This window comes from Girardinichthys multiradiatus, chromosome 23 (genome assembly GCF_021462225.1).
Source record: "Girardinichthys multiradiatus isolate DD_20200921_A chromosome 23, DD_fGirMul_XY1, whole genome shotgun sequence".
Classification (NCBI taxonomy): domain Eukaryota; kingdom Metazoa; phylum Chordata; class Actinopteri; order Cyprinodontiformes; family Goodeidae; genus Girardinichthys; species Girardinichthys multiradiatus.
This window is the reverse complement of record NC_061815.1, coordinates 31,003,643-31,027,545: the sequence shown is the minus strand read 5'-3', so window position 1 is coordinate 31,027,545 and position 23,903 is coordinate 31,003,643. Positions and strand designations below refer to the sequence as shown.

The 23,903-nt window shown below is 41.4% G+C and overlaps 1 protein-coding gene across 1 annotated transcript in view; it reads right to left on the bottom strand.

Moving 5' to 3' along the window:
• atg2a (autophagy related 2A) overlaps window positions 1-23,903 on the bottom strand; it is a 41,061-nt gene that overhangs the window by 7,339 nt on the left and 9,819 nt on the right. The window contains exons 5-35 of the mRNA XM_047354103.1: window positions 22,590-22,734; window positions 21,861-22,052; window positions 21,667-21,766; window positions 19,859-20,023; window positions 19,600-19,742; window positions 19,306-19,375; window positions 18,885-19,128; window positions 18,523-18,664; window positions 17,848-17,946; window positions 16,984-17,139; window positions 16,195-16,468; window positions 14,245-14,317; window positions 13,589-13,763; window positions 13,367-13,509; window positions 11,653-11,774; window positions 11,354-11,511; window positions 10,812-10,944; window positions 9,898-10,082; window positions 9,729-9,809; window positions 6,800-6,906; window positions 6,523-6,615; window positions 6,283-6,353; window positions 5,667-5,743; window positions 4,699-4,869; window positions 3,959-4,085; window positions 3,535-3,758; window positions 3,209-3,438; window positions 2,982-3,117; window positions 1,238-1,459; window positions 1,022-1,123; window positions 532-616 (exon numbers count right to left, since the gene is read on the bottom strand). Coding sequence (XP_047210059.1) covers window positions 532-616; window positions 1,022-1,123; window positions 1,238-1,459; window positions 2,982-3,117; window positions 3,209-3,438; window positions 3,535-3,758; window positions 3,959-4,085; window positions 4,699-4,869; window positions 5,667-5,743; window positions 6,283-6,353; window positions 6,523-6,615; window positions 6,800-6,906; window positions 9,729-9,809; window positions 9,898-10,082; window positions 10,812-10,944; window positions 11,354-11,511; window positions 11,653-11,774; window positions 13,367-13,509; window positions 13,589-13,763; window positions 14,245-14,317; window positions 16,195-16,468; window positions 16,984-17,139; window positions 17,848-17,946; window positions 18,523-18,664; window positions 18,885-19,128; window positions 19,306-19,375; window positions 19,600-19,742; window positions 19,859-20,023; window positions 21,667-21,766; window positions 21,861-22,052; window positions 22,590-22,734 — 4,445 coding nt within the window. The remainder of the gene's footprint in view (window positions 1-531; window positions 617-1,021; window positions 1,124-1,237; window positions 1,460-2,981; window positions 3,118-3,208; window positions 3,439-3,534; window positions 3,759-3,958; window positions 4,086-4,698; window positions 4,870-5,666; window positions 5,744-6,282; window positions 6,354-6,522; window positions 6,616-6,799; window positions 6,907-9,728; window positions 9,810-9,897; window positions 10,083-10,811; window positions 10,945-11,353; window positions 11,512-11,652; window positions 11,775-13,366; window positions 13,510-13,588; window positions 13,764-14,244; window positions 14,318-16,194; window positions 16,469-16,983; window positions 17,140-17,847; window positions 17,947-18,522; window positions 18,665-18,884; window positions 19,129-19,305; window positions 19,376-19,599; window positions 19,743-19,858; window positions 20,024-21,666; window positions 21,767-21,860; window positions 22,053-22,589; window positions 22,735-23,903) is intronic.

Below are 23,903 nucleotides of genomic sequence, written 5' to 3'. Positions count from 1 at the left end.
CAACACGCTCTTGGTTGGGATCAGCCAGGCTTGTATTGAGCGCCTACAATCGGTTCAGAACGCTGCAGCTCGATTTTTAATAGACACAAACAGGCGGAAACACGTAACCTCACTGTTAGCCTCCCATTATCTGCTTCCAGTTTATTTTTAAATCCATTTTAAAGTCATTTAATATGTTTTTAAGTGTCTTAAGGGGGGCCCATCTCATCTGTCAGAATGTATATATATGTACGTCCCATCTCGCTCACATAGATCAGTGGATCGGATGCTCTTGGACAAGACTCGGGTTGGGAGGTGACACATTTTTTGTCATTACAGTTACAAAACGTTGGAACAACTTGCCACCCCAGAACAGACAGACTGTTTTTAAATATGATCTGAAAACCTGTTTTTACTCCTTGGCCTTCAACCAAGTCACAGATATCAACCATTGTTTTTATATGTTATGTATGTATTGTGCTTCTTATTTTATGTGACTGTTCAACACTCTGGTCATGTTATGGTAAAAAAGAAATGACTGCATTAACTGACCTTCAGCAGCAGGGTCCACAGGCATGTAGGGGTTAACAGAAGATGCTAGATTACTAAAAAAGTCCTTCAAGAAAAACAGTGCGTCCTGGAGGAGAGACAAAAACAAAGTCTGGCAGAAGCACAAAACCACAAACAGCATGAAACTGACTAGGATACAAAGACATCTGGAACAAGTAAAAGGCCCAGAATACATGAGCTACTGCAAATAGCAAATAAACATTTTAAGCATTTAAAATTATATTTGAATAAGCATAATATGTTCCTTTTCTTTTTAAACTTCAAGAATTAAATCAGCATGTGTTGAACATGTGTATTTTAGCCTGAAGCAAACAAATGTTGAAAGAAAAATGCAAATCTTTGGTCATTTATAGATGGGATGAAAATATAACAGAATATCTTAAGGCTTTAATCGGCCTCTTCGTTTCGTTTCTTCATAGAGGTGAAAAAGGATGCATTTACGTCTCTATTTGGTCTAAGATGCAGGAATTACCTGGTCTATGTTAAGTCGCAGCGGCAGCAGGCTGACCCGTAGGCAACACTCGGGTCCACCGAGTCCTGACTCTGGTAATACTTGCAGGGCCTTCACAGTGAGCTGCAACAAGGCAACAAGGAAGATCTCACCCCAATCTCTTTCTTCGCTGTGAAAGCTGTTTTGCATTTTCCATCTCAGCTGCTTACGAATCAACACAAACACACACAGCCTCACCATGTTGGAGTGGGCTCGGCGAGGCATGCTCTCGCTCGTGTAGAGGTAGAGGAACTTGTTGAGTTGCGAAGAGGCCAGTCGGTCCCGAACCTCCAGCTCTTGGACGATGAAGACCTGCCTGGACAGGGGCTGCTCCCCACTGGGACCGACCCCAGCGGTCAGTGACCCCTCCCCATCCTGCCCTGCTACTGCCACTGGGTATGACTCATGCTGGAAGGACACCTGGAGGACGTTTAAGGTAAAACCCAAGAATGAACACCTACAATAAGATTACACAACAATGAACTATAAAGAAATGATTTATCTTCAAGTAAAATATGGTGAAATAGACATAGAAAGTCTCAAAAAATGTATTCTCATCCTTGAACGTTTTTATATTTGATCTGCTATTGACATTTTAGATGACAGAGCAACATAAAGTACAGCATAGTGAAGGGAAAATGCATGGATTTGAAATATTAAAAAAAATAAATCAATCAGCATCACTCAGACACTGAAAGCAGGGTTAGTATATAAAACAATGTCCCAGACTTTGAACAGCTCACAGAGCTCTGTTTAATCCAACATCTGAAAATGGAAAGAGGATGGCACAACTGCTACCCTACCAAGACATGATGTCCCCTAAAATGACAGGCAAGAAGAATATTAATCAAAGAAGCAGTCAAGATACACTACTGGTCAAAGGTTTTAGAATGTCTTTCCCATTTAACGCTTTTCTTTATGCTTATGACTATTTATTACATGGTACGTAGATTCTCACTGAAGGCATCAAAACGGTGAATGAACACATATGCAATTATGTAGCAAACAAAAACTTGGAAAAAATAACTTTAAATATGTTCCATATTTCAGATTCCTTAAAATAGCCGCCCTTTGCTGTTACCACTGAAATATTAACCTTTGGCCGTCTCTCAATGAACCTCAGGGAAGTTCTTTCAAGACTCCTTGGAAAACCATTTCAGGTGACCACCTCATGCAGCTCATGGAGAAAATGCCAAGAGAGCAAAGCAGTCATCAAAGCAAAGGGTGAAAAGGCGTCAGCCCAAAGAGTTATTTCACACCTTTTGTTTGCTACATAATTCCATGTGTGTTGATTCACAGTTTTGTTGCCTTTGGCGAGAATCTACAATGTAAATAGTCATGAAAATAAAGAGACCCATTAAGTGAGAAAGTGTATTTAAAACATTTGACCGTTAGTGTACCCATGGTAACTCTAGAGGAGCTACAAAGATCCTCAGCTCAGGTGGGAGTCAGCAGAACAACTCTCAGCGCTGTACTCCAAAACATCTGGTGTTTATGGAAGAGTGGCAGGTAGAAAACCATAAGAAGTTTAATTTACAGTTTGCCATATTCCATGTAGGGCGCACATCAAACACATGGATAAAGGTTCTGATCAAGTATGGTAAGCCCAAATTAAACGTATTGGCCATGCAAAACACTTTGTGTGGTGGAAAACTAACACTGGACATCCCCCTGAACACACCAAAAGAACTGCAGCTGTAATAGCCGGTAAACGCTGTTCTGAAAAGCACCGACTCAGGGAGTCTGAACACAAATACCGATCACATAAAAAGACAATCATGTATTTTAATCCATTTTGTCTTGGTCTATCAAAAACCTCAAAAAAATAAACTGAACTTTGCTGTTGTAACGTGGCAAAATGTGAAGAATGTCAAGGATGGAGAGATTGAGTGCAAGGCACTGTGTCTACTGAACTGCAGAACCTTCAGAAGTACTAATTCACCTTGGTGAGTTGGATTTCCATGAGCAGTGAGTGCTGACGGCCGCTGCCTCCAGCCCAACGCCAGGAGTTCTGGGGACGGGAGGAGGCAACAGAGCGAGACGGAGACCCACGAACACCGGCAGGGACAGAGCGAACCCTAAAGGCAGACAGAGCATGACGATCAAGTTTGTGAAAAGGCACAAAAACACATGCTGTAATAAACAAAACAGATGTAAATTTAAAAAAACCTGTTTGAGTTCTGAGCATGTATGGACATCGGCTTGCCACCGAAGTCCTTGCCCCCGTAGAGATGCCACACCACAGAAATCTCCTTCAACACTACCCTGGTATGCGGTACCGGGAACCTGCTAGGAGCTCGGAGCAGGTCTGAGCTTCCTCGAGGCCTGGAAAAGTGGCTGTCCTTCACCCTGATGGGCCCCTGACACAGCACAGTTACCACAGGCTCCCCGTCTCTGGGCTGCAAGAGTTTCCCAAGCCGGAAAAGTTTCAAAAAAGAAAAGTCAACTTTAAAGAAAAAGTACAGTAGGAGCATAAAAAGGAAGTCAGCACTCACTGGTATGCCCATGCCAGGTGCCTCCAGGATGCAGAAGTCATCGTTATCGGTGGAGCCCTCAGAGTCATCATCCAGTATCATATCGGGCTGTGCCTCCATAGCTGTGGGAACCAGTCCGTCCAGCTCAGAGTCCTCCTTCTGTAGGACAGACGGGCTTTGCTTTGACCCTTCACCAGGAAACAAATAGACGGAGACGGGCGAGCCCCTCGGCACTGAAGGAGAATCTGGAAGACAGAGAATCGGTCAGGGACCTTAACTAAACACAAAGCAAGAGAAAAATGTTTGCCAAACTCTCTCTCAAGACTTCTCTCTAAATCCATGCAGGGCAAAAAGGTGCTACTGTACAAGATGAGAATAATATTCTCCCATAGGTATAGGCTTAAATCAATCATATTTGGATACCCATGTTCAGAAATAATAATACCTGGTTCTAAACTGTTGTCTCTGTGGCTCTTCTCTGTGTCGATTAAGGCATCAGTCAGGTCGTACTGGTTGATTTCTGCGGTTTCCGCTGGAGGACAGGGTGGCAGAGGCGCGGGACTTTCTGACAACTAACAGGACACAGTATCAGACTGATATTAGAGGAAAGACTCTTAATGGAAATCTTGTTGCTTTATTAACCGCCGCACCTTGTAAAATACTCAAATAGCTTGAAACACAAACTTCAGTGTTTTTTATTGGGATTTTGTGTGATAAACCAACACAAAGTAGTGTGTAATTCATAGTGGGAGAAACATTTTTCCTTATTTTGATTTTTTGATAATATGAAAAGGGTGATGTTCATTTGTATCCAGCCCTAAATAAAACCCAGTCCAACCAATTACCTTCAGAAGTCACCAACTTGGTAGTTAGAAGCACATTTACCAAGCTTTGAACATCTAATAGAGCTCTGTTCAATCCATCATCTAAAAATGGAAATAGTGCATGACACAATCCAATAAAATGTCAATACTTCAAAAATTGTGTTTCCTGACACTGTTAGGACATTCATCATAGCTTAAGCCTGTGTTATTGCTCTATCTGGTCCAACCAGGGTTGATCATTTCAGCCTCATAGTTCCAAGCTTTGTATATTTCTTGTTGGTGGCGTTCTTGGTGCATTAAACACAATAAAAATCAGCATATTCTTAAAGGTACTGCGGTGCAAGTGAATGTAATGTCTTACCGGTAATTTCTGACCAGCTATTTCAGTAGGTGAGGTGTGGCGGGGCGGAGGATGCAAGTCACCCTGGGTGACCAGATACTGCAGCAGGTTGACGAGCGCGGCGCAAGAATCGGCGCAGGTATAGAGGTGCACCACGTTGTTGGAGCAGCGCAGCTCAAAGAGAGGCTGGGACTGAAACACAAATGAGCGGTTGGACTGAAGGAAGAGCATCCATCAGATGTAAATTCATGACAAAAACTGAACGGGTTCAATGTGCTGAATAGAAACAATATTGGAGGGGGTTGACTGTCCGATACCAGAAATGACCAAAAACCTTTGGATGCTATGGAATTTTCTCCTTTTAGTGCTCATCTCCCATAAGCTGTACTCAGAAAAGTTGAAAGACTCATCGGGTATTATCACTTATTCCTAAGCCGTGGAGCCCAGAGAAGCCCTGTGGGAGAACTGGGACTGGAAAACGAGTGGTGCAGCCACGTCTGAGCTCTGATTGCAGCACTGCATGTACGTCAGTCTCCAAAAACCTCTCTGTGTGCATTTTCCTTCCCAGTTATATAGAACAAAGTTCCTTCAAATAAGCTATAGCAAATAAACTAAAACATATTTACATATTGACGTAACAAAATACACCAGCCTTGATTGGCCCTGATTGGTTGGCTCAGAGAACAGCTGCATCATTGCTGAGGGAAGACTTGTTTAGCATTTTACTGCTGATTTTGGTTTCAGGTCCAGCTGAGAGTAAAACTCGAGCCAAATTACTGTCTGGAGCTGTTATTATGGTGTAATCTAATTATGGTGAAATAAATATTTATAAACATGCGGCCAACTGCTTGTTAGTGGCTTTTTGTGGACCTTAAAGTTAATTATAATGGTTCTTCGCCTTTCTACCGGCTTTTTTAAATTTTTTATTTTGACCTGCAGTTAAATATGAAGGGAAAAACAGGTCGGTAAGGACATGGAGCAGAACTCACCAGCTTTCCGGTATCACTGCCTTTCCACGTGGTGATGGCGAGCTCCAGGAGGTCAATGTCCAGAACACACACATAATCTGTGGGACACAAACACACACAAAATGGTTTTACATGACTTCTTATTTCTGCCCCTCCTACACGGGTATATGTGCTGGTTCAAGTGTTTCACTTTAACAACACCGGAGCCCATAACTCTGTAGCTTGGCTAAAACTGGGTCATCAAGAGGACAATAATCCCAAAAACAGCAGGAATGATGTGGGAGACTGAAACAGAAAAATACTTCAACTTGTCGCTTCTGGACAAAAGGCTGCTGGACCATGGGGTGTACTTAGATTTTGCACCTTTCCCGTTTTGGTGCCACCTTTGTTTAATGAACAATGACAGTGTAGATCTATAGCATGATTTTCTATGCTTGAAGTTGGATTTAAATAATTTCAAATTCAGCAAGGACCAGGTGATTTTTATGAGACATTAAAACAAGAACGGAAGGAGGGCGTACTTTGTTTTTTAATGTGACTGAATTCAGGTGAAGTAACTGGAACTTGAACACCTTAAGTGCAAAGGAGATATCCTGCAATGTGTGACGTGGAGACAAGGGTGCACTGCATGTCCTACCTTTCCTCAAGTCCACTGTGTCCATCCCAGATTTGTCAGAGAGGTAGAGAGCAGAATCATCCAGGATGAATCTGACGACAACAAAATAAACTTATAAAAGGATCTTATAGTAAAAATATCACTAGATCTAAAGTAGTAAATCTCAATTTCTAGGTGACATCTTAAACATCCCCTGGGTTAATTAGCCCTCCTAAAACATTGCTATTCTGATTGCTGAGCTCAGTCAGCGCTAACCAGTACCTGAGGTGGAACGTGGCGGTGTCTACAATGATGTTACTGGACAGAGAAAATGACTCTGTTGTGAACAGGACCCTCAGGGGCAAATACAGGGGCCTTGGAAGTAAAACAATCAAAACAGAGGAATTTAACATATTATCAGGTTTACTGTAAGTTCTATAAATCTCGACGCCAAATATATTTATATAGCACATTCAAATACAACAACTGAACAAAAGGCTTCACAATTACACCAATCATAACATAGCAAATGGATCAAGACCCCTTCCCTGGTCCATACCTGTAGTCTACAGCGCAGGTAGCCAGGTGTGTGTGGAGGACAGTGATGACAGCCGGTGCCATGTATCCCAGGATGGGGTCGTCGATAACGTCCAGAAAGTCAATCAGCTGTAAGTAACAAAGGCAAAAAGGTGAATAATAAACACTGGGAGGTCAAACAAACAGTATCAGTAACAATTACAGCACAGGCTAAAGACCTTTAAGGTTATGAAAGCTATCACATTAAATTGCATTTTACTTGTTGGAGTTCAACTTCATGTGCTTGTTATCTCTGGCTTTTGTTTCTGGAAGGGAGGGTTATTTTGTTCTAAAGCGCCTCCAGATGGAAAGCAGACTAATTATACTTGGATCACGTGTGTCCAAACAATCTGGGTTTTAATTTGTCCCTTTCTGCCTGCCAGAAAATAAAACATCTCAGATTAACATAGTTCAGTTTAGTGGCGTCCATCTGTGCTGAAGCGAATCTGTAATTTTCCTCGAAGCAGACACACCTACAGGTCCTTCTCAAAAAATTAGCATATTGTGATAAAGTTCATTATTTTCCATAATGTCATGATGAAAATTTAACATTCATATATTTTAGATTCATTGCACACTAACTGAAATATTTCAGGTCTTTTATTGTCTTAATACGGATGATTTTGGCATACAGCTCATGAAAACCCAAAATTCCTATCTCACAAAATTAGCATATTTCATCCGACCAATAAAAGAAAAGTGTTTTTAATACAAAAAACGTCAACCTTCAAATAATCATGTACAGTTATGCACTCAATACTTGGTCGGGAATCCTTTTGCAGAAATGACTGCTTCAATGCGGCGTGGCATGGAGGCAATCAGCCTGTGGCACTGCTGAGGTCTTATGGAGGCCCAGGATGCTTCGATAGCGGCCTTTAGCTCATCCAGAGTGTTGGGTCTTGAGTCTCTCAACGTTCTCTTCACAATATCCCACAGATTCTCTATGGGGTTCAGGTCAGGAGAGTTGGCAGGCCAATTGAGCACAGTGATACCATGGTCAGTAAACCATTTACCAGTGGTTTTGGCACTGTGAGCAGGTGCCAGGTCGTGCTGAAAAATGAAATCTTCATCTCCATAAAGCTTTTCAGCAGATGGAAGCATGAAGTGCTCCAAAATCTCCTGATAGCTAGCTGCATTGACCCTGCCCTTGATAAAACACAGTGGACCAACACCAGCAGCTGACACGGCACCCCAGACCATCACTGACTGTGGGTACTTGACACTGGACTTCTGGCATTTTGGCATTTCCTTCTCCCCAGTCTTCCTCCAGACTCTGGCACCTTGATTTCCGAATGACATGCAGAATTTGCTTTCATCCGAAAAAAGTACTTTGGACCACTGAGCAACAGTCCAGTGCTGCTTCTCTGTAGCCCAGGTCTGGGGAATGCGGCACCTGTAGCCCATTTCCTGCACACGCCTGTGCACGGTGGCTCTGGATGTTTCTACTCCAGACTCAGTCCACTGCTTCCGCAGGTCCTCCAAGGTCTGGAATCGGCCCTTCTCCACAATCTTCCTCAGGGTCCGGTCACCTCTTCTCGTTGTGCAGCGTTTTCTGCCACACTTTTTCCTTCCCACAGACTTCCCACTGAGGTGCCTTGATACAGCACTCTGGGAACAGCCTATTCGTTCAGAAATTTCTTTCTGTGTCTTACCCTCTTGCTTGAGGGTGTCAATAGTGGCCTTCTGGACAGCAGTCAGGTCGGCAGTCTTACCCATGATTGGGGTTTTGAGTGATGAACCAGGCTGGGAGTTTTAAAGGCCTCAGGAATCTTTTGCAGGTGTTTAGAGTTAACTCGTTGATTTAGATGATTAGGTTCATAGCTCGTTTAGAGACCCTTTTAATGATATGCTAATTTTGTGAGATAGGAATTTTGGGTTTTCATGAGCTGTATGCCAAAATCATCTGTATTAAGACAATAAAAGACCTGAAATATTTCAGTTAGTGTGCAATGAATCTAAAATATATGAATGTTAAATTTTCATCATGACATTATGGAAAATAATGAACTTTATCACAATATGCTAATATTTTGAGAAGGACCTGTACATCAGGAATATATAGCCAATCACAAGCAAGCATCTGAGTGATGTGACCTGAAGAAATACAACATTAATTAGCAGAAACAAATATGTTGCCTAGAGCAACAGTTTGATGAAGAGCAAGATGAGTTTAGCAAATTGAGAGAGAGAGAGGAAGGGAGAAAGGAAGAAAGAAAGGAAGAGAGCTAGGACACAAGGATAGAAATGAAGGAAGGACTCAAAACAAGGAAGGAGGGCACAAAAAAGGAAGCCAGGCATAAAAGAAAGGAAGAAAGAACAGAGAAAAGAGGGAAGGACATAAAGTAGGAAAGACAGAAGGATGGGAAGTAGGAAGGGAAAGTGAAATGACAAAAGGAAGCAGGGACAGAAGGAAAGAAAAAACAGAGGGAAAAATGACAAGGATACATGGAAGGAAAAAAGGAGGAACACAAGGAACAAAGGGACCTAGTTCACAAAGAGGAGAGGGCCGAACAGAGAGAGAAGTAGTAAAAAAAAAAATAAAAAAAAGAAGGGATGGAGGTAAAAAAAAAAACAGGAATAAAAGACAATGTTCAAACAGGGAATTACAGACACGAGGAAGTGCGAAAAGAAGGAGAGTAATGTATGAGAAAGGAAGGAAGGACATGAGGTAGGAAGGGTGGAAGGAAGAACCTTAGGCATTACAGGAGAAAAAGAAAAATGGGGAAGGAAGGAAGGAAACAAGAGGGTTTTTAGACATTGAAAATGGGGACTAAATTTAATTGTAGAAAAGCAAACATCTTTACACACTCTGTTTTCCTTTCAATACCTTCTACAAATACTGAACCTAAATTCCAAACGGTGTAGGAACCCTGATATGTACTTAGGCAGAAACCCTTGTTTCATTTTCTCACCTGCTCGTGCCAGCTCTGATTGGTCTGTGTCATGTAATGTCTCATAGTGGCACCTTGCAGCTGAAGAGCAACCAAGAACTCCTATAAAAGACAAAGATAAACATTTCTTCTTGAGATTGATACTAAACTTGAAGTTGCAGCATGAAGCAGGTGCATAAGAAGGACAAACCTTGACGTTATTCTTGAGGTCCAGCGTGATTTTAATGGCTGTAGACAACATCTGTGGCTCCCCTTCCCGTCCTCTCACACTACTCACTCCCACCTCTGTGGGGTAGATGGTAGGGTCCAAGTGTTTGGGTGGTGTGAAGCCGGGCATCTCCAACCTCTGTGGAATGGAGGTGTCTTCAACCACAGCTAAAGGGCAAAAGATATGTCCAATGAGTCACAAAAGCATGTATAATTTCTAACCCACAATGAATCTAGATGACTGGGTTCATTTTCCATGTCAGAATTTAACACTTCGCCTCTCAAATGTGCAAAACCCAGACCATTTTAGATGTTTTAAAGCATAAATGCAAACACCCACAGTAAATGTACGGTCAGATATTTGTACAGTGATCCGAGCCTACATAAATGTTAGACTGGATGGACGGACAGCTATATGTATGGATAAACTGCTGAATGGATGGACAAATGGATGGAAGAGTGGAATAAAGAATCATTGGATGGATGCAAGGATAGACGCAAGGACAAACAGATGCATGGACGAACGACTAGCTGGACGGAAACAAACAGATGGACAAATAGTTGCATGAATGGGTGGGAAAACGGATGGATGCTTCAATGGATGGACAGACAGACGGAGGAACAGACGTAGGGAGAAATACATGGAAGAGTGATATAAGAGAACACTGGATGGATGCCAGGATAAACTGATAGATGGACAAACTGTTGGAAAATGGGCAGTAAAATGGTTGGGTGAATGGGCAGAAACAAAAACGATGTATTGGTATCAATGGATAGAAGGATAGATGGAAACAAATGTTCTTTCAGACTTAATTCTGTTTGCCCACCTGGAAAATGCTTGAATCAGAATTTTCCAGACATAATAGGAATGTTTGCAAATAAGACCACAATGTGCACCTCGATGGTAGAGCTCCACTCGTTTGCTCTCCAGAGTCAGGAAGTTGAGGTTGGGATCATTTTGATGCTGCGCCACGCTGAAAATCTTCCCCCCTTCCAGGTCAAGCACAATCTCTCCCTGAGTTTGATCCTCCTGATATGGAAAAACAGAAAAACCACATGAACGAAGCAAGGCTGCAACGTGAATTTTAAAGTACACTTAACCTCAACTTCCACCATCTGAAATTCTGAACTCCAGTTTACAAAGTTTAAACACTAGAATGCAACTGCAAACAGACTTTATAAATGGTAATAAATGTATAGAAAAAGTGAAAACACGAGTTCTGTCTCATTTATTAATAAGAACTAAATTATAGTTAGCAATCGACATACATTATATCTTTATATAAATAAACACTGAAGAGCAAGACTGAAATGTGACTGTTGAACCACTTAAGCACATATTTTTTTTAAACTGGGAAAAAAAAGGCTTCTTATTATATCATCTGATGCAGTTAAACTCATCAGTGCCCTCCTCTGAATTCATCTTTCTCCTGGCTCACCTTCCTGTCAGTTCTGGCTTGCAGGCGACCTTTCCCGATAATCACAGTGAGGGAGAGGAGGCTGAGGTTGTGGCTGGGAAGAGAAGCTGACGGCTGCATCCTTCCAGATGATTCGTTGGCCAAGTAAAACTGAGGCTCATCCTCTTCTGAGTCAGAGTCTGTGGCAGAGAGTGAAGCAAACGGTTTAAACCAAAAGCAATACAAAAGCCAATATTAGATGTTTTTGCACCATTGCTGTTATTGTTTGTCATAAATCTATGTCAGGATTAAATTTTTTCCATCGGAACAGAAAAACTTGCCCAGTCTGAAGGCCGACTTGCACAGCTGGAACTCGTCGTAGAGATGGTGGCTCTGGTAGGGGCTGTGGGCTGAGGGGGGGGAAGGTGGAAGCGGTTCCCACATCAAGAGGTCATTATTGATCCTTTTGGGTTAAAGGGGAGGATGAAGAAGAAGTAACATCAACTCTCAATCATGATTTAAAACCAGCACATAAAACCGTCAACTAGCTTTAAAGTCGACTGAGCTTTCAATATACAGCAGTGAGCAAAACCAGCTGGAATTACTTCACACTTTGCTCCCAGAAGCCACATCTACTCGTAATCATATGAAGTTGTTTTCATCAGTTTCGCAAAGCATTTTAAACATCAAAGTTTTTCTCAGGACTTTGGCTGATTTTTCACGTTTTCTGTCTGGGATTCTTCTTCTACAAACATTTGACAGCGTTCCATCCATTGGGTGCTCAAAATGGGTAAAATGGAAAAATGGAAGACAAACAAAGGAGTGCCAGGCTTAATAAAAAACTATCTGCAGCACATCAACAGTATGTGAAAACCAACCGGACCTGAGGTACCGCATCGTTCAGTCAATCATATACTGTACAGCACCTTGTAAAAATGTTCAGAGCCTTAAACTTGAACCGTCACCCCAGTCTCAAGTCCTTTGCAGCGGCCAACAGGTTTTCCTCCAGGATTACCCTGTATTTACCTTCGCATCAACTCTGACAAGTCTCCGTGTCGCTGCTGGAGAAAAGCATCTACACAACAACGTTTCTAGGTGATGTGCATGGTCAGTTTTCTGCCTCACATTGTTTTGCATGTAAGCTAAATGTTACCAGGGACATCCTGGCTGCTTCTCTTATTATTATGCTCCCCTTGCCCCCTTGTTGCCATTCTAATTCCATTTTCAGATGACAGATTGAACAGTGCTCTTGAGATATATTGTACAACCTAAACCTGCTTTAAACTTCTCCACATCTTCCTCCCTGACCTCTCTGCTGTGTTCATCGTTCTTCATGATGTAGCTTGTTCTCTAACAAACCTCTGAGGCTTTCACAGAACAGCTGCCTTTATACTGAGATTAAATCACACATGCATCAGTTTTTTTTTCCTTTTACAATTGTGCACTACTTTGTTGTGGTCTAACGAATATAATCTTAATAAAATACAAGGACGTTTGAGGTTGTGGCATGACCAAATATTTTGAGAGCTGTGAAGGTTTTTGCAAGGAACTGTATGACTAGTATTCCCCTAAAAGCGCTTTATGACTCACCTAATTGGTGGAAAAACATGGTTAGTCAAACTGTTACCCTTGGTATGTACCTTAGATAAAAAAAATGTCTGCGGCACAGGTTCACAATAATAAAAAGTCCCTCAACATCTAAACAAACATTCGGGTTTTTTGCTAAGTTGTCTGGGGTGTCAAAGCACTGGCTAGGGCCTCAGGTTTAAGAGAATTTCTGATGTAAAGCTTGGAGTTATTTGGCTTAAACAAAGACTTTTCTCAGAAATTTACAAACAATAAATAAAAATCAGCCAAAGTCCAAAGAATATTTTCTTAGAATGTTCAGAAAACCTGAAATAATGTTAATCTTTAAAATTGTACAAGAAACTCTGGCTGCTTGGAAATAAAATACGAGGACCTTAGGTTTGATGCATAACTTTTGCACAGCGCTGCACAGCAAAAAGGTGAAGCTATAGAAGGATATTTGTCTCCAAGATGAAGGTTGGATGAGACCTGTTGTAGATGCTCTGGAAAGCCTGTTTGCTGGGCAGGAGGATGTAGGCCAGTGGCAGGCAGATGTCCACCGCACACTGACACTGAGCGACACACTGTTCATGAAACTGAAGCATTTCCTCCGGGTCGGCAGGAATCACCATCTAATTTAAGTGAAATGGGTTGAGTTAGAAACAAGAATGCTCATGGGTTATTATTTCTCCTTTTTGAATGTTGGCACACCTCCTCTGTCTCAAACATGGTGCGGTTTGAGGAAAACGGAGAGCTGGATTTCTCGCTGAATTCACAGTGGCTTTCAAAGAAGTTGGCCTCTAGATCCTTCATGAGGCCCAGGTTCATCCCACTCAGACCTGCTGCTGGGCCCTGAGCTTCACCGCCGCGCACACGCACTGAAATCCTGTGGATGGAGAAGTTTGGCTGCATGAGTTTGCTAGCTTAGAGCATGTAGTAACAACCATTCCTGGTGATTAGAAAGCTGCAGAGAAGGCCGCATATAATCCTGAGACTTAGTAACAGGAGGTGCACATCTACAGCAACATTATCCTTCATCTTGACCTGAATTGTAGATTTATTTTTCTGGCTACTATGTTTGAAAAGGTGGGGGCAATCTTACATTTAAAGACTAGATGAAAAATGTCACATAAGATTTTATTTCTTAACTGTGCTCCACGGCTCAGGAGCCTTCAAGACTGTTTTTATAAGCCCATCAGGTCTCAAAACTAAATTGCTAACGTTTCCATTTGAATTCCTGAAAAATTATATCCATTGTACTTATTAACCAATAAAGATGCCCAAACAAAAACAGCTTTAGAAAAGGTGTGAGTGTTTTGTTACTATACTGCATTTAGGCCGTTTTTCTCATCATCAAAGGGACTAACCTTGGCACAGAGTCGAGGTTTTTCTTCACACTGATGCAGGGGAAGGAGCCTCCCTCCCAGCCCTCATACGATCCTGGTGAAACACATCAAGGTAAATATCGAAGTATTTACTAGACAGGAAGACAGACCTCCAGTTTAGGGACACTTTGCAACGCAAAGGACGTATAAGAAACAGACAAGGAAGTCAGAGTTGAGAAGTCTTTTACCAACGATATATTAATGATCTACTTTCTTTTTTTAAACACAGATATTGTGGTGCCTTCCTTTAAAATTGCCTTTGCATGCATGGTTTACTTTTATACTAAGAAGCAAAACCCTGCTCACAGGCTTTTTGCATTTGTGAAATTTCTCCCTTTGAATTTAATCTCAAAATCCCAACTAAATAAGACAGTGATGCTAGTGCCTCCTAGTGGATTAACCTGCTGCAACAAATCACCTGCCAGTGTCATAATCACCAAGTCCATTAAATATTTTATATAATACATAATTCATCAGAATCATCCACTACCTGAAAGCAAATCTGCTGTTAGGGTCTAAAGTATGTCAACAATTATTTGTAATTGAACACAATTTAAATAAATTAGCATTTAAATAAATTACAGATGACTTTTTAATGCCCAAAATATCAATCTCCGTTTTCCTTGAAAATAATATAAATGAAAACCTGAAGTGATAAAGAAAATGACTTAAATATAAAATTACACCAACTTGTTGGTTTAAAAGACCGATTTCTGCTTCACACTAAAACACAGCTTATTTTCAATATTGCTGTTGGTGAAATTATACATTTGAGAGATAATAACAGCATAACAATCTGCACACATGAATGTATGCTTGATTTATAGTTGCAGGCACACTGTTTATCTACCAGGTATGCTAATGTATGCAAAATATGAATGTTATGTGGGCCTAAATAAGAGTAAAGATGGGGAAATTCTCAGTGTTGCACTATGCCAGGACTGGGTACCTTACCTTTGCTATATTAATTTTTGAAGCTTCATATATTGTGATCAGCTGAGCATCTTGGGCTGAAAGTCTGAAGCTCTATTCACAGTGAATGAGTGCACGTAGTGCCTAGCTAAATTAATCAGAACATAGGTTCCTCTTGTGTCAGTTTGAGCAGCTCCAAGCATCTGGAATGCTGAGGTGAGTGCATCTTCTTCATTGCAGCCAGTGGGTCTGCATACCACAGCTTTAAAAGAAGTAATATAATTAAGTCAGTCCAGCGACATTCAAGTAGCACCTGCGTAAATTCCTCAGCAGTAGTGCAGATGTGAGGTAGTAAGGGTGTTTCAGTGTTGGGACACATATGTAGCTAAATGTTTTAAAAATGTGTGGCTGCCTGGCTTCACTGGTGTTAAAAAAATCTATGATGTGGTGTCAAATACCTAGTAGTAAGGCTGGAGCGCTATTTACCGAAAGCTGTGTATAATCTTAGCCCACTGAAACACAAGGAAGACACCAATCGTGTGACGGGTGTATTAGCAGCCAGGTTTTCATCCTGTTACCTTTACTGTTAGTACTTGTTTTAATTAGGAAACACAGCTGAATACAACCCGAACTGAACTGAAATTTACTGGGTCATGATAGTTACTTCATATATCAAGCAATCAATCTAATTAAAATGGAAATATGTAAACTTGTTGAACCTAGTTAAACACACAATCTAGAGGGCCTACTGTGATGTAAAACAAGCACACCCACAAGAACCTGCAAATATAATATGAATATCTTCCACTCATTTTAATGTGATTTTTAACAGGGTTACTAAACAAAATTAAAGGCTTCGAAAAAAGGGACCAATGTCTAAATTCGTACTTGTGACCCTTGTACAAAAGCAGTTCTGAGATGAAGCAGAACCCATTTGCTGGCAAATATTAGAGGGACACTGGCATAATAATGGCAAAAAAAAACAACCAAAACCCATATTGTGGCTGTGTGTGCTCCCACCATGCATGTCTGTGAAAGACGCTTCCAGCAGCTGGTTAAGACAGGGATCCCATGGCTGCCCTGGGGTTAAACGCTCGCTCTGCAGATCCGGGGCCACCTGGTGCTTCAACTCCAGCTCAGTCAGCTCCAGAACCAAAGTCTCCTCCCTCACTGCCCTCTGAGATGGCGGCCGACGCAAGGGAAGAGGTCGCAGGTCTGGGATGGGAAACCGAAGTCTGAGTATGGCGTTAGGGGACAGGAGGGTGAAGGAGGAGCAAAGCTCAATGTTCTGGGTCTGAGAAGAAAAACAAAAAAAGAGATCATTCTTAGCATCCTTTTCAGAACAGAAAGTAAGCTGAATTGGATTTAATGAATAGATTTGGTCATAATCAACCCTGTAATCACAGCAGACCACTACTGCAAGGCTGATATTAGGATGATTGGAGAACTACTGACTCCTTCTGAAACCAGACTCTTTTGTTAATGTTTGTGTCAGCACAAGTTTGACCAGTGAGACGTGACAGAATGATGTTTTCAGACAAAAATCTTGAAGGTTTTGGTTTCTCAATGTGGTGATGACATAAAAGTTCATGACTCTGGATAACCACACAGGCTCACTTCTGTTTAGTGAACTGTCTAGTTTATGATACTTAGAGGTCTTGATTGCCAACAGTTGACAGAAGAAAATAAGCACATGCGTTAACATGCCTGTGTCCTCTTAGTGTTTTCTGGCCTGGATCTTAATATTTTAGGGTTTCTGGTTTATATTACATTTATATTTTAAAGGCAGCACAGTATTGGCAGTTCCACCTGTATGGGTCCCGGTCCAGAGTTCTGACTCTGACAGTGGCTGAAGGTTCTGCTGAGGCTCCCCAGGCGGCTGAGGATGTCCAGGTCCAGCTCAGCGCTCAGCTCCGCCAGCTCTACCCGTACCACGCTGTCCCGTCGCACCACACGCTGTTTACCCTCCAAACACCAAGAAAAAAACATATTATAGTAGAAACCCAAAGGTTCTGACATCGGCCACTAAGTCTTAGCTACCAGCACAAACGAAGTTCAACAAAATAAGGCCCACTTTGTGTGTTAGATGACTCATTGGAGCCTCAGTAAAATGCAAATATCCAGTTAACATTAGCCAGGCAGTTGACCAGACTTCACGATGTGCCACTTTGTTCACCGTAATCTCTTTTCAGATGTGCAATCGCAAACATTTAGGTTACTGAAGCAAGAACGACAACAAGGCTAAGCTAATTAATAGACCACCTTGAGCTAACGTGATTAGCTAGCTAATATAAACCATGCTTCTTAAAAGAATCAGGATTGGGAATCGTTAGGCACCAGAATGGTTTTTAATTCAAACAATGTACAACCCTACTCAGTATATTATCAAGTGATAGTTGACAGAAAGTGAGGCAGTGGATTAAAAAAAAAAAGAGTCACTTGTGGAGATTCTACTTTAACACTTGATACACCTGCTATACCTTTCCAGTCCTAGAGACGTGAGAAATACATTTCAAACAAGGCACGAGGATGTGCCAGAGGCTTATCTGCCTCGATAAAATCCAGAAAATGTCTGAATGTGTTTAAGGAGAACATTACATTAATCTGTTAGACCCCAAAGATGCACATAAAACATCTTGGAAACAATTATTTGTGTTTAAACGTAGTTCGTACTTTTCGCAGGTGTTTTTCAGTGAGGCTGTAGTGTAGCTGGGCACATGGTCTGGCTGCAGCTCCGACTGTAAACAGTTCAGCTTTCTGGAACTGAAGTAACTGCAAAGTGAAAAAAATGGATCCATTATTAAAACAAAGTTTTATTCGCTTCAGATACCAAAGACATTATATTAGAGATAAGCTAACTTGACGACCATATGAGTTTATTGTCTCTTGTTTTCCAGACATTGATTTAAACGTAAAACGTTTTCGATGAATTTACGGAACACATTTCTATGATACTGGACTTTAAATACAAAACTTGCTAAAACCACAGAGGGTAAAAACAGATGGATGGAGGAACAGAGGGATCAATGGATGAAATAGCTGGACAATATTTAGACAACCAGACAAATAATATCTGGAAATACAGGCAGCTTTCCAGACTTATTTCACCTTTTCTTTCTATATTCATACCTGGAAAATACTTAGAACAAACTCCATATTTTTCTGGACTGCACAGCAACCCTGGAAGTAATTTGTCTTTGATAATGTCTTTGACAATAAAACTGCCTACTAAAGGCAGCATGACCAATAATGACCATATGACAAAACTAAACACGTGACTTGAGCAAACTTTGAGGAAAAGCTGATCCCACACTAACAAAGATTAAAAAACCAAGGATATTTTTGTACCTCACAGTATTGAGGTTTCCCATCCTGCCAGAGGCACTCCAACAGTTCCAGTCTGCTGAAAGAAAGGTCTGAAGTCACAGCCCGACAGTGGCGTCTCCCGCTGCGTGTCTCACATGTCACCTGCACTGCCGCCCCCGTCAACCTATGAGAGAAAGGGGGACATGGACCATCAGTTTAATGAAAGTGTGTGAGACATAAGAAAACATAATATTACTGCAAAAACACACCTACTCACCCATGTTCTTCACATTAAGTAAATGTCCATTTACTCAAAACATGTATTCACATAGCAATGAGAAACAATCTTTGTAAAGTTTGTATGAACTCCAACCTCAAAAAACAAAGTCTGCTCCTTTTTCTACCTGAAGTGGGAGAGTGGACAGGCTGTGGCGAAGCCGTCTCTCAGATTGTTGAAGTTTTTACTGGTGAACATCTTGTCCTTGAAGGACAGCAGCCCTTGGAAGAACACCTGAGACACCTGAGCTAATGATGAGGGTCCATCAGAGGGTGGGTCCTCCTGCAGCATGGTTAGAGTGAGCCCACCGAGGGTCAGGCGCAGCAAGGCCTCAGGCTTCAGCTGCTCCGCCTGGCCGCTGTGCGAGCGCCCTGCACAGGCGACAATGACAGTTCAGGACCGCAGAAAACACCATAAACTGACTTTTGGAATTATTACAGAAAAAAACACGTGCAGTAAGTACTTCCCTTTAGTTTTGTATTTAATCTAGACTTCTCTACCATGACAATAAAAGGTACTCACGTTGCTACTCAGATAGCTCACTTTACCTCTGATCCTGCTGGCATGTGATAAACTGGATAAGCATACAGGATATCTTCTAGGACAATGTATCAAGCCCTGGCATGAAACATTACAGCAAAAAAATAAATAAAGTACAATTTTGTATAATATGCTACTATACCTCAAAAATAGCTCCAGAAAATAAAAGGTAAGAAATAATGGATTTATGAGACATTTTACCTCTTGAATGAGTTTTTATCTTAGATATTAATGGCTTATTTCTGGCCTTCTGTTAATGCTTAAACTGTGAAAACACCCATGTAAACAAACAGAGGCTGTACCTGAGCTGACAGAGCTGCTGGGTGTGTCAGGCCGGTCAGACTGTGTGTGGAGGACTCCATGTCACTGTCTGACAGCTCGCTGCCAGAGCGAGTAGATGCAACACTGCTGCTCATCCCCGCAGGGCCCATGGAGTAAAACATTTCTGTACAAACACAAACTCAGAAATTACACACTGGTGTGTGCCCTGACTTTGTAATGACATGGGTTTTAAACTACAGGTCTTTCTGAGCAGCACAGGTCCACTGCTGAGCTTTCTACCTCCGTTCTCCAGACTGGTGATGTAGGTCTCCAGGTCAGGCTCATTTTCCCACTCCCGATCTTTGGGACTGGATCCCAGCTGCTTACTGAGGTCCTCCTCAATCAACCGCAGGTCTTCTGAGCCTAACGGGCGACTGTTGACTCCACCAAACGTCTGCTCTGGCTCTGAGAGTAAGAGAAAATAAAACAAAAATCAATATTAGTAAAAGAAACAACAGACCCAGTTTATATACAGAAATATTACAGTTTCACAATATATGTGACCTGACTATAGTTTGGATGAGCAGCATTAAAGCAAAGAAGAATGGATCAGGTCAGGGAGTTTTCAGATGTTGCTCATTGTTGATGTATTAGTAAATATGAAGGAGTGCGGTTTTTACTAAGATTCCCAAAGTATTAATTTCCCTCGAACGTTCTACATTTGTCTCGTTCCAGCCACAAAATGTAATGTATTTTATTGGGATTTTATGAGAAAATCTGATGTAAAAGAGAACACAACTAAAGTGGAAGGATGATTATTTTTACAAATAATCTGAGAAGCGAGACGTGCATGTATATTCAGTCCTCTGCACTCTAATACCCCTAAATAAAATCCAGAGATGAATGACCTTCAGAAGTCATCCAATTAGTAACCAGAGTCGACCTGCATGTGATTTAGTCTCAGCATCAACAAAGTTTTTTTTATAAAGCCCTCGAAGGTTTGAACGCCAAGGAACACAGCAAGCAGGTCAAGGCTAAAGTTTAGGTCAGGTTAGGTTACAGAACATCTCACAGAGCGCTGATGAATCAATCATCTGAAGGTAGACAGAACGCCGCAACAACAAACTTACAAACTTGTGGCCGTCCACCTAAACTGACAGGCCAGGCAAAGAGTGCATTAATTAGAGAAGCTGCCAAGAGGCACATGGTAGCTCTGGATGAGCTGCAGGGATTAGGAGCTCGGGTGGGAGAATCTGCTGACAGGTAAGCATTTAGTCGTGTGCTCCTTAAAGGTTTTGCCACAACTTTTCATGGACGGGAGACAATAAGAGAGCCATCGTCAAAAGAAAGCTATAAGAAATCATGTTTGTCACAGGCCATGTAGGAAATGAGACCCAAGCCTACATGCAAAACGCTATGAAAGGAGAAAGACGAGCATTGCAGATCATCCTGAACAGACTATCCATACAGAGATGCAAGGTAGTGGAAACATCATGCTGTGGGGATACTTTTAATGATGTTATAATAATGCATTTTCTAGATGAGGCACAAAGTGCTATAAAAGCACAGAATCGGTGGCATACAAACAGAAATAAATTGATTTGCAACTAAAAAGCGTCAGTAAGAGCCTTCTTCAGCAGGGATAAACACCAGAACCAGCCAGAACCACAATGGAATGGATCAGATCAAAGCTTATTCATATGTTAGACTGCTCCAGTCAAAGTATGGACCTAAATCCAATTGAAAATCTGTGGCAAGACTTGAAAATTGATGTAAACAGATGCTCCCCACCCAATCTGACTGAACCCTAACTATTTTGCAAAGAATAGTTAATAACATGTAGTCTCTAGATGTGCTAAGCTGGTAAAGAAATACCCCAAAACACCGGAAGCTGTAATTGGGAAGAAAAGTGGTCTAATACAAATACAAGCCATACTTTCTAGATGTCTACTTGTAAAATCTTTGAAAACTATGTATCCTTTTAATTCCACTTCACCATTATGTGTCACTTTGTGTTGGTCTATCACATAAAATCATGATGATCAGGAGGTAGAATTGAAGATCCAAACTATTCTTTAAGAATCAGAAAAGCAGATTTTAAACTGTACCAATATCTATGCACAAGGCTGCCAGAAGGTCTGATAGATGGGTTATTTGATCCGGAGACAGCAGCAGGTGGACACATCCCACCTTCCCGTCCAGCTCCAACTGATGAGCAGAGAAGAGGAGGGAGACAGAGGCATCAATATGAGAGAACAGCCATTTTCCAGAGCGGATCAGTTTTATAAAAGGAAATGCACACCTTTGGTCCAGGCAGCATGTCATTCTGTTTGATCTTCACCGTGGTTTCAATATAACCAGAGCAGCGCCCTATCAGCAGGGGCCGAGATGGGGGGCTGGGAGTGGATTTCAAGGGTTTGGCCTCTTCTTCCACATCTTCTTCCTCTCCTCCACTGGCTGTGGCTAAATTTAGATGCAACTCCCTGGGAGGACCCTGAGAAATTAAGGCAAACTTTAATCATTTTAACCATATTTTAGAATTTTACATCTCTCATATAAAGTATAACTATACTATGTTTGAAATATTATTATTATTATTATTAGTAATATTTCTCTAACCCTGATTATTAAACGGAACGTAAAAGCTTTTACTGGCAGAAAAGACTAAGATGTACCGGCTGTATCAGTCTAACAAAGTGCCATCATTGAGACATCTTTAACGTTGATATTCCTAACAGCTTCATTCAGTAATACTGTACTTTTAACAGTGATGCTGAGAGCCACAGCCACACAAAATCCAGTAAGGATCAGGCATCTTAGGCCAGATTTTAGCTTGGGCAAGACATCAGCACACTGTAAAAGGATCAAACGAGAGCAAAACAGAGAAAAGTCCTGCAGGATCTCTCCCAAAACCTTGGTTCAGGAGGTGTGAAAGAGGTTACTAAAGGTCGGACTGCATAATGTTGGGAATGTAGGTTTTCTTAAAAAAAAAAGCAACAGATCATGTAGTTTACAAAGTGGTGTCCTTCACCTGTACAACGCCGATGATGTCGTACAACAGCTGAACGTCACTCAGCTGGAGGATCTTGTGCAGAAAGGCGGGCGGCTGGTGGATGTTGACAGGCACGGCAGTCTGGCTGGATGGATCTTTCACGGCTTCATCAAAGTACTCCAGGCTGGGAACACACACACACACACACACACACACACACACACATTATAGCCAAGACATTGCGCTATCTAGCTGATAGAAAAGGCCATTGTTCTTCTGAAGGATCTGAAGTGAAGGCAGTCAAACTGGCTCGCTCTGAGCCAGTAAACTCATTGATGAACTGATTTGACACAACAGATTCGGATCAGCACCTGCTGGCTTTCACTTTTAACCAGTTCAAAGCCCAAGGCCATGGCTGAGTTTAGGTCCATTCAGAGAGATTTCTCCTAAAAGGTCACGAATAAAGAAACCTACGGTAACTAAACACAAACTGAACGTTTACAGGCAGGAAACAATTATATCAAGGATTTCAGAGTAGAAAATACTAACATACACAACTCTGTATGCATTCATAGATTGAATATGTTGGGAGTTCTTAGTTTTAAAGTATTTACAGTAATGACCTGAAAAGAAAAAGAAAAAAAAAATTGGATTTTTGAGGATCTGACCTGCTGAGCTCCGACCAGATGGAAAATCAGCCAGTTCTGATCTCTGGCCGACTAATTAATGCATATTAAGTTATCCTTAGGCTGAAAGATATCACACAGGTTTAGATTTTTGTAGCTGTTTAAAAGTACCTCTTAATATAACTTCATTTCATTGAGAAAGGCACCGATTCTTTCTCCCTTTTTAAACTGCAACTGCAAATAAAACATTTAACTATAAAACATTTCTAGAAAACTCTGATATTTTGCTTTTCCTTGAAAACCAATTTGATAATACACACCTTAAACATGGGATAGTTAGAAAAAAATCAAATAAAGTGAAATGAGGGGCCATTTTTGTGTTATATTTAGTTGCTTTATTATTTAAAAAGGACCAGGATGTACCAGGTACCGCATCTTCAGCCAGGTGTTCTTGGGTCCTGCTGTGTTATTACTAGAAAGCACACATTAAAATGTATTACTGTAAAGGCGCTAAAAGATGCACGGTGAAAAATATCCAACTGAACTCTAACAACCAATCTGAGCCCAGATTAAACTCCATTTATGTCTGGATCTGGGGCGCAGAGTTCTGCTTCTGATGATCAAACTACTGTTTCACCCATACTGAACTGAACTACAATCTGTTGTGCTGCTGAAAACACGACGGGAAAGTCACTGACCGCAGACGGACACAGCTCATTTGAGCAGC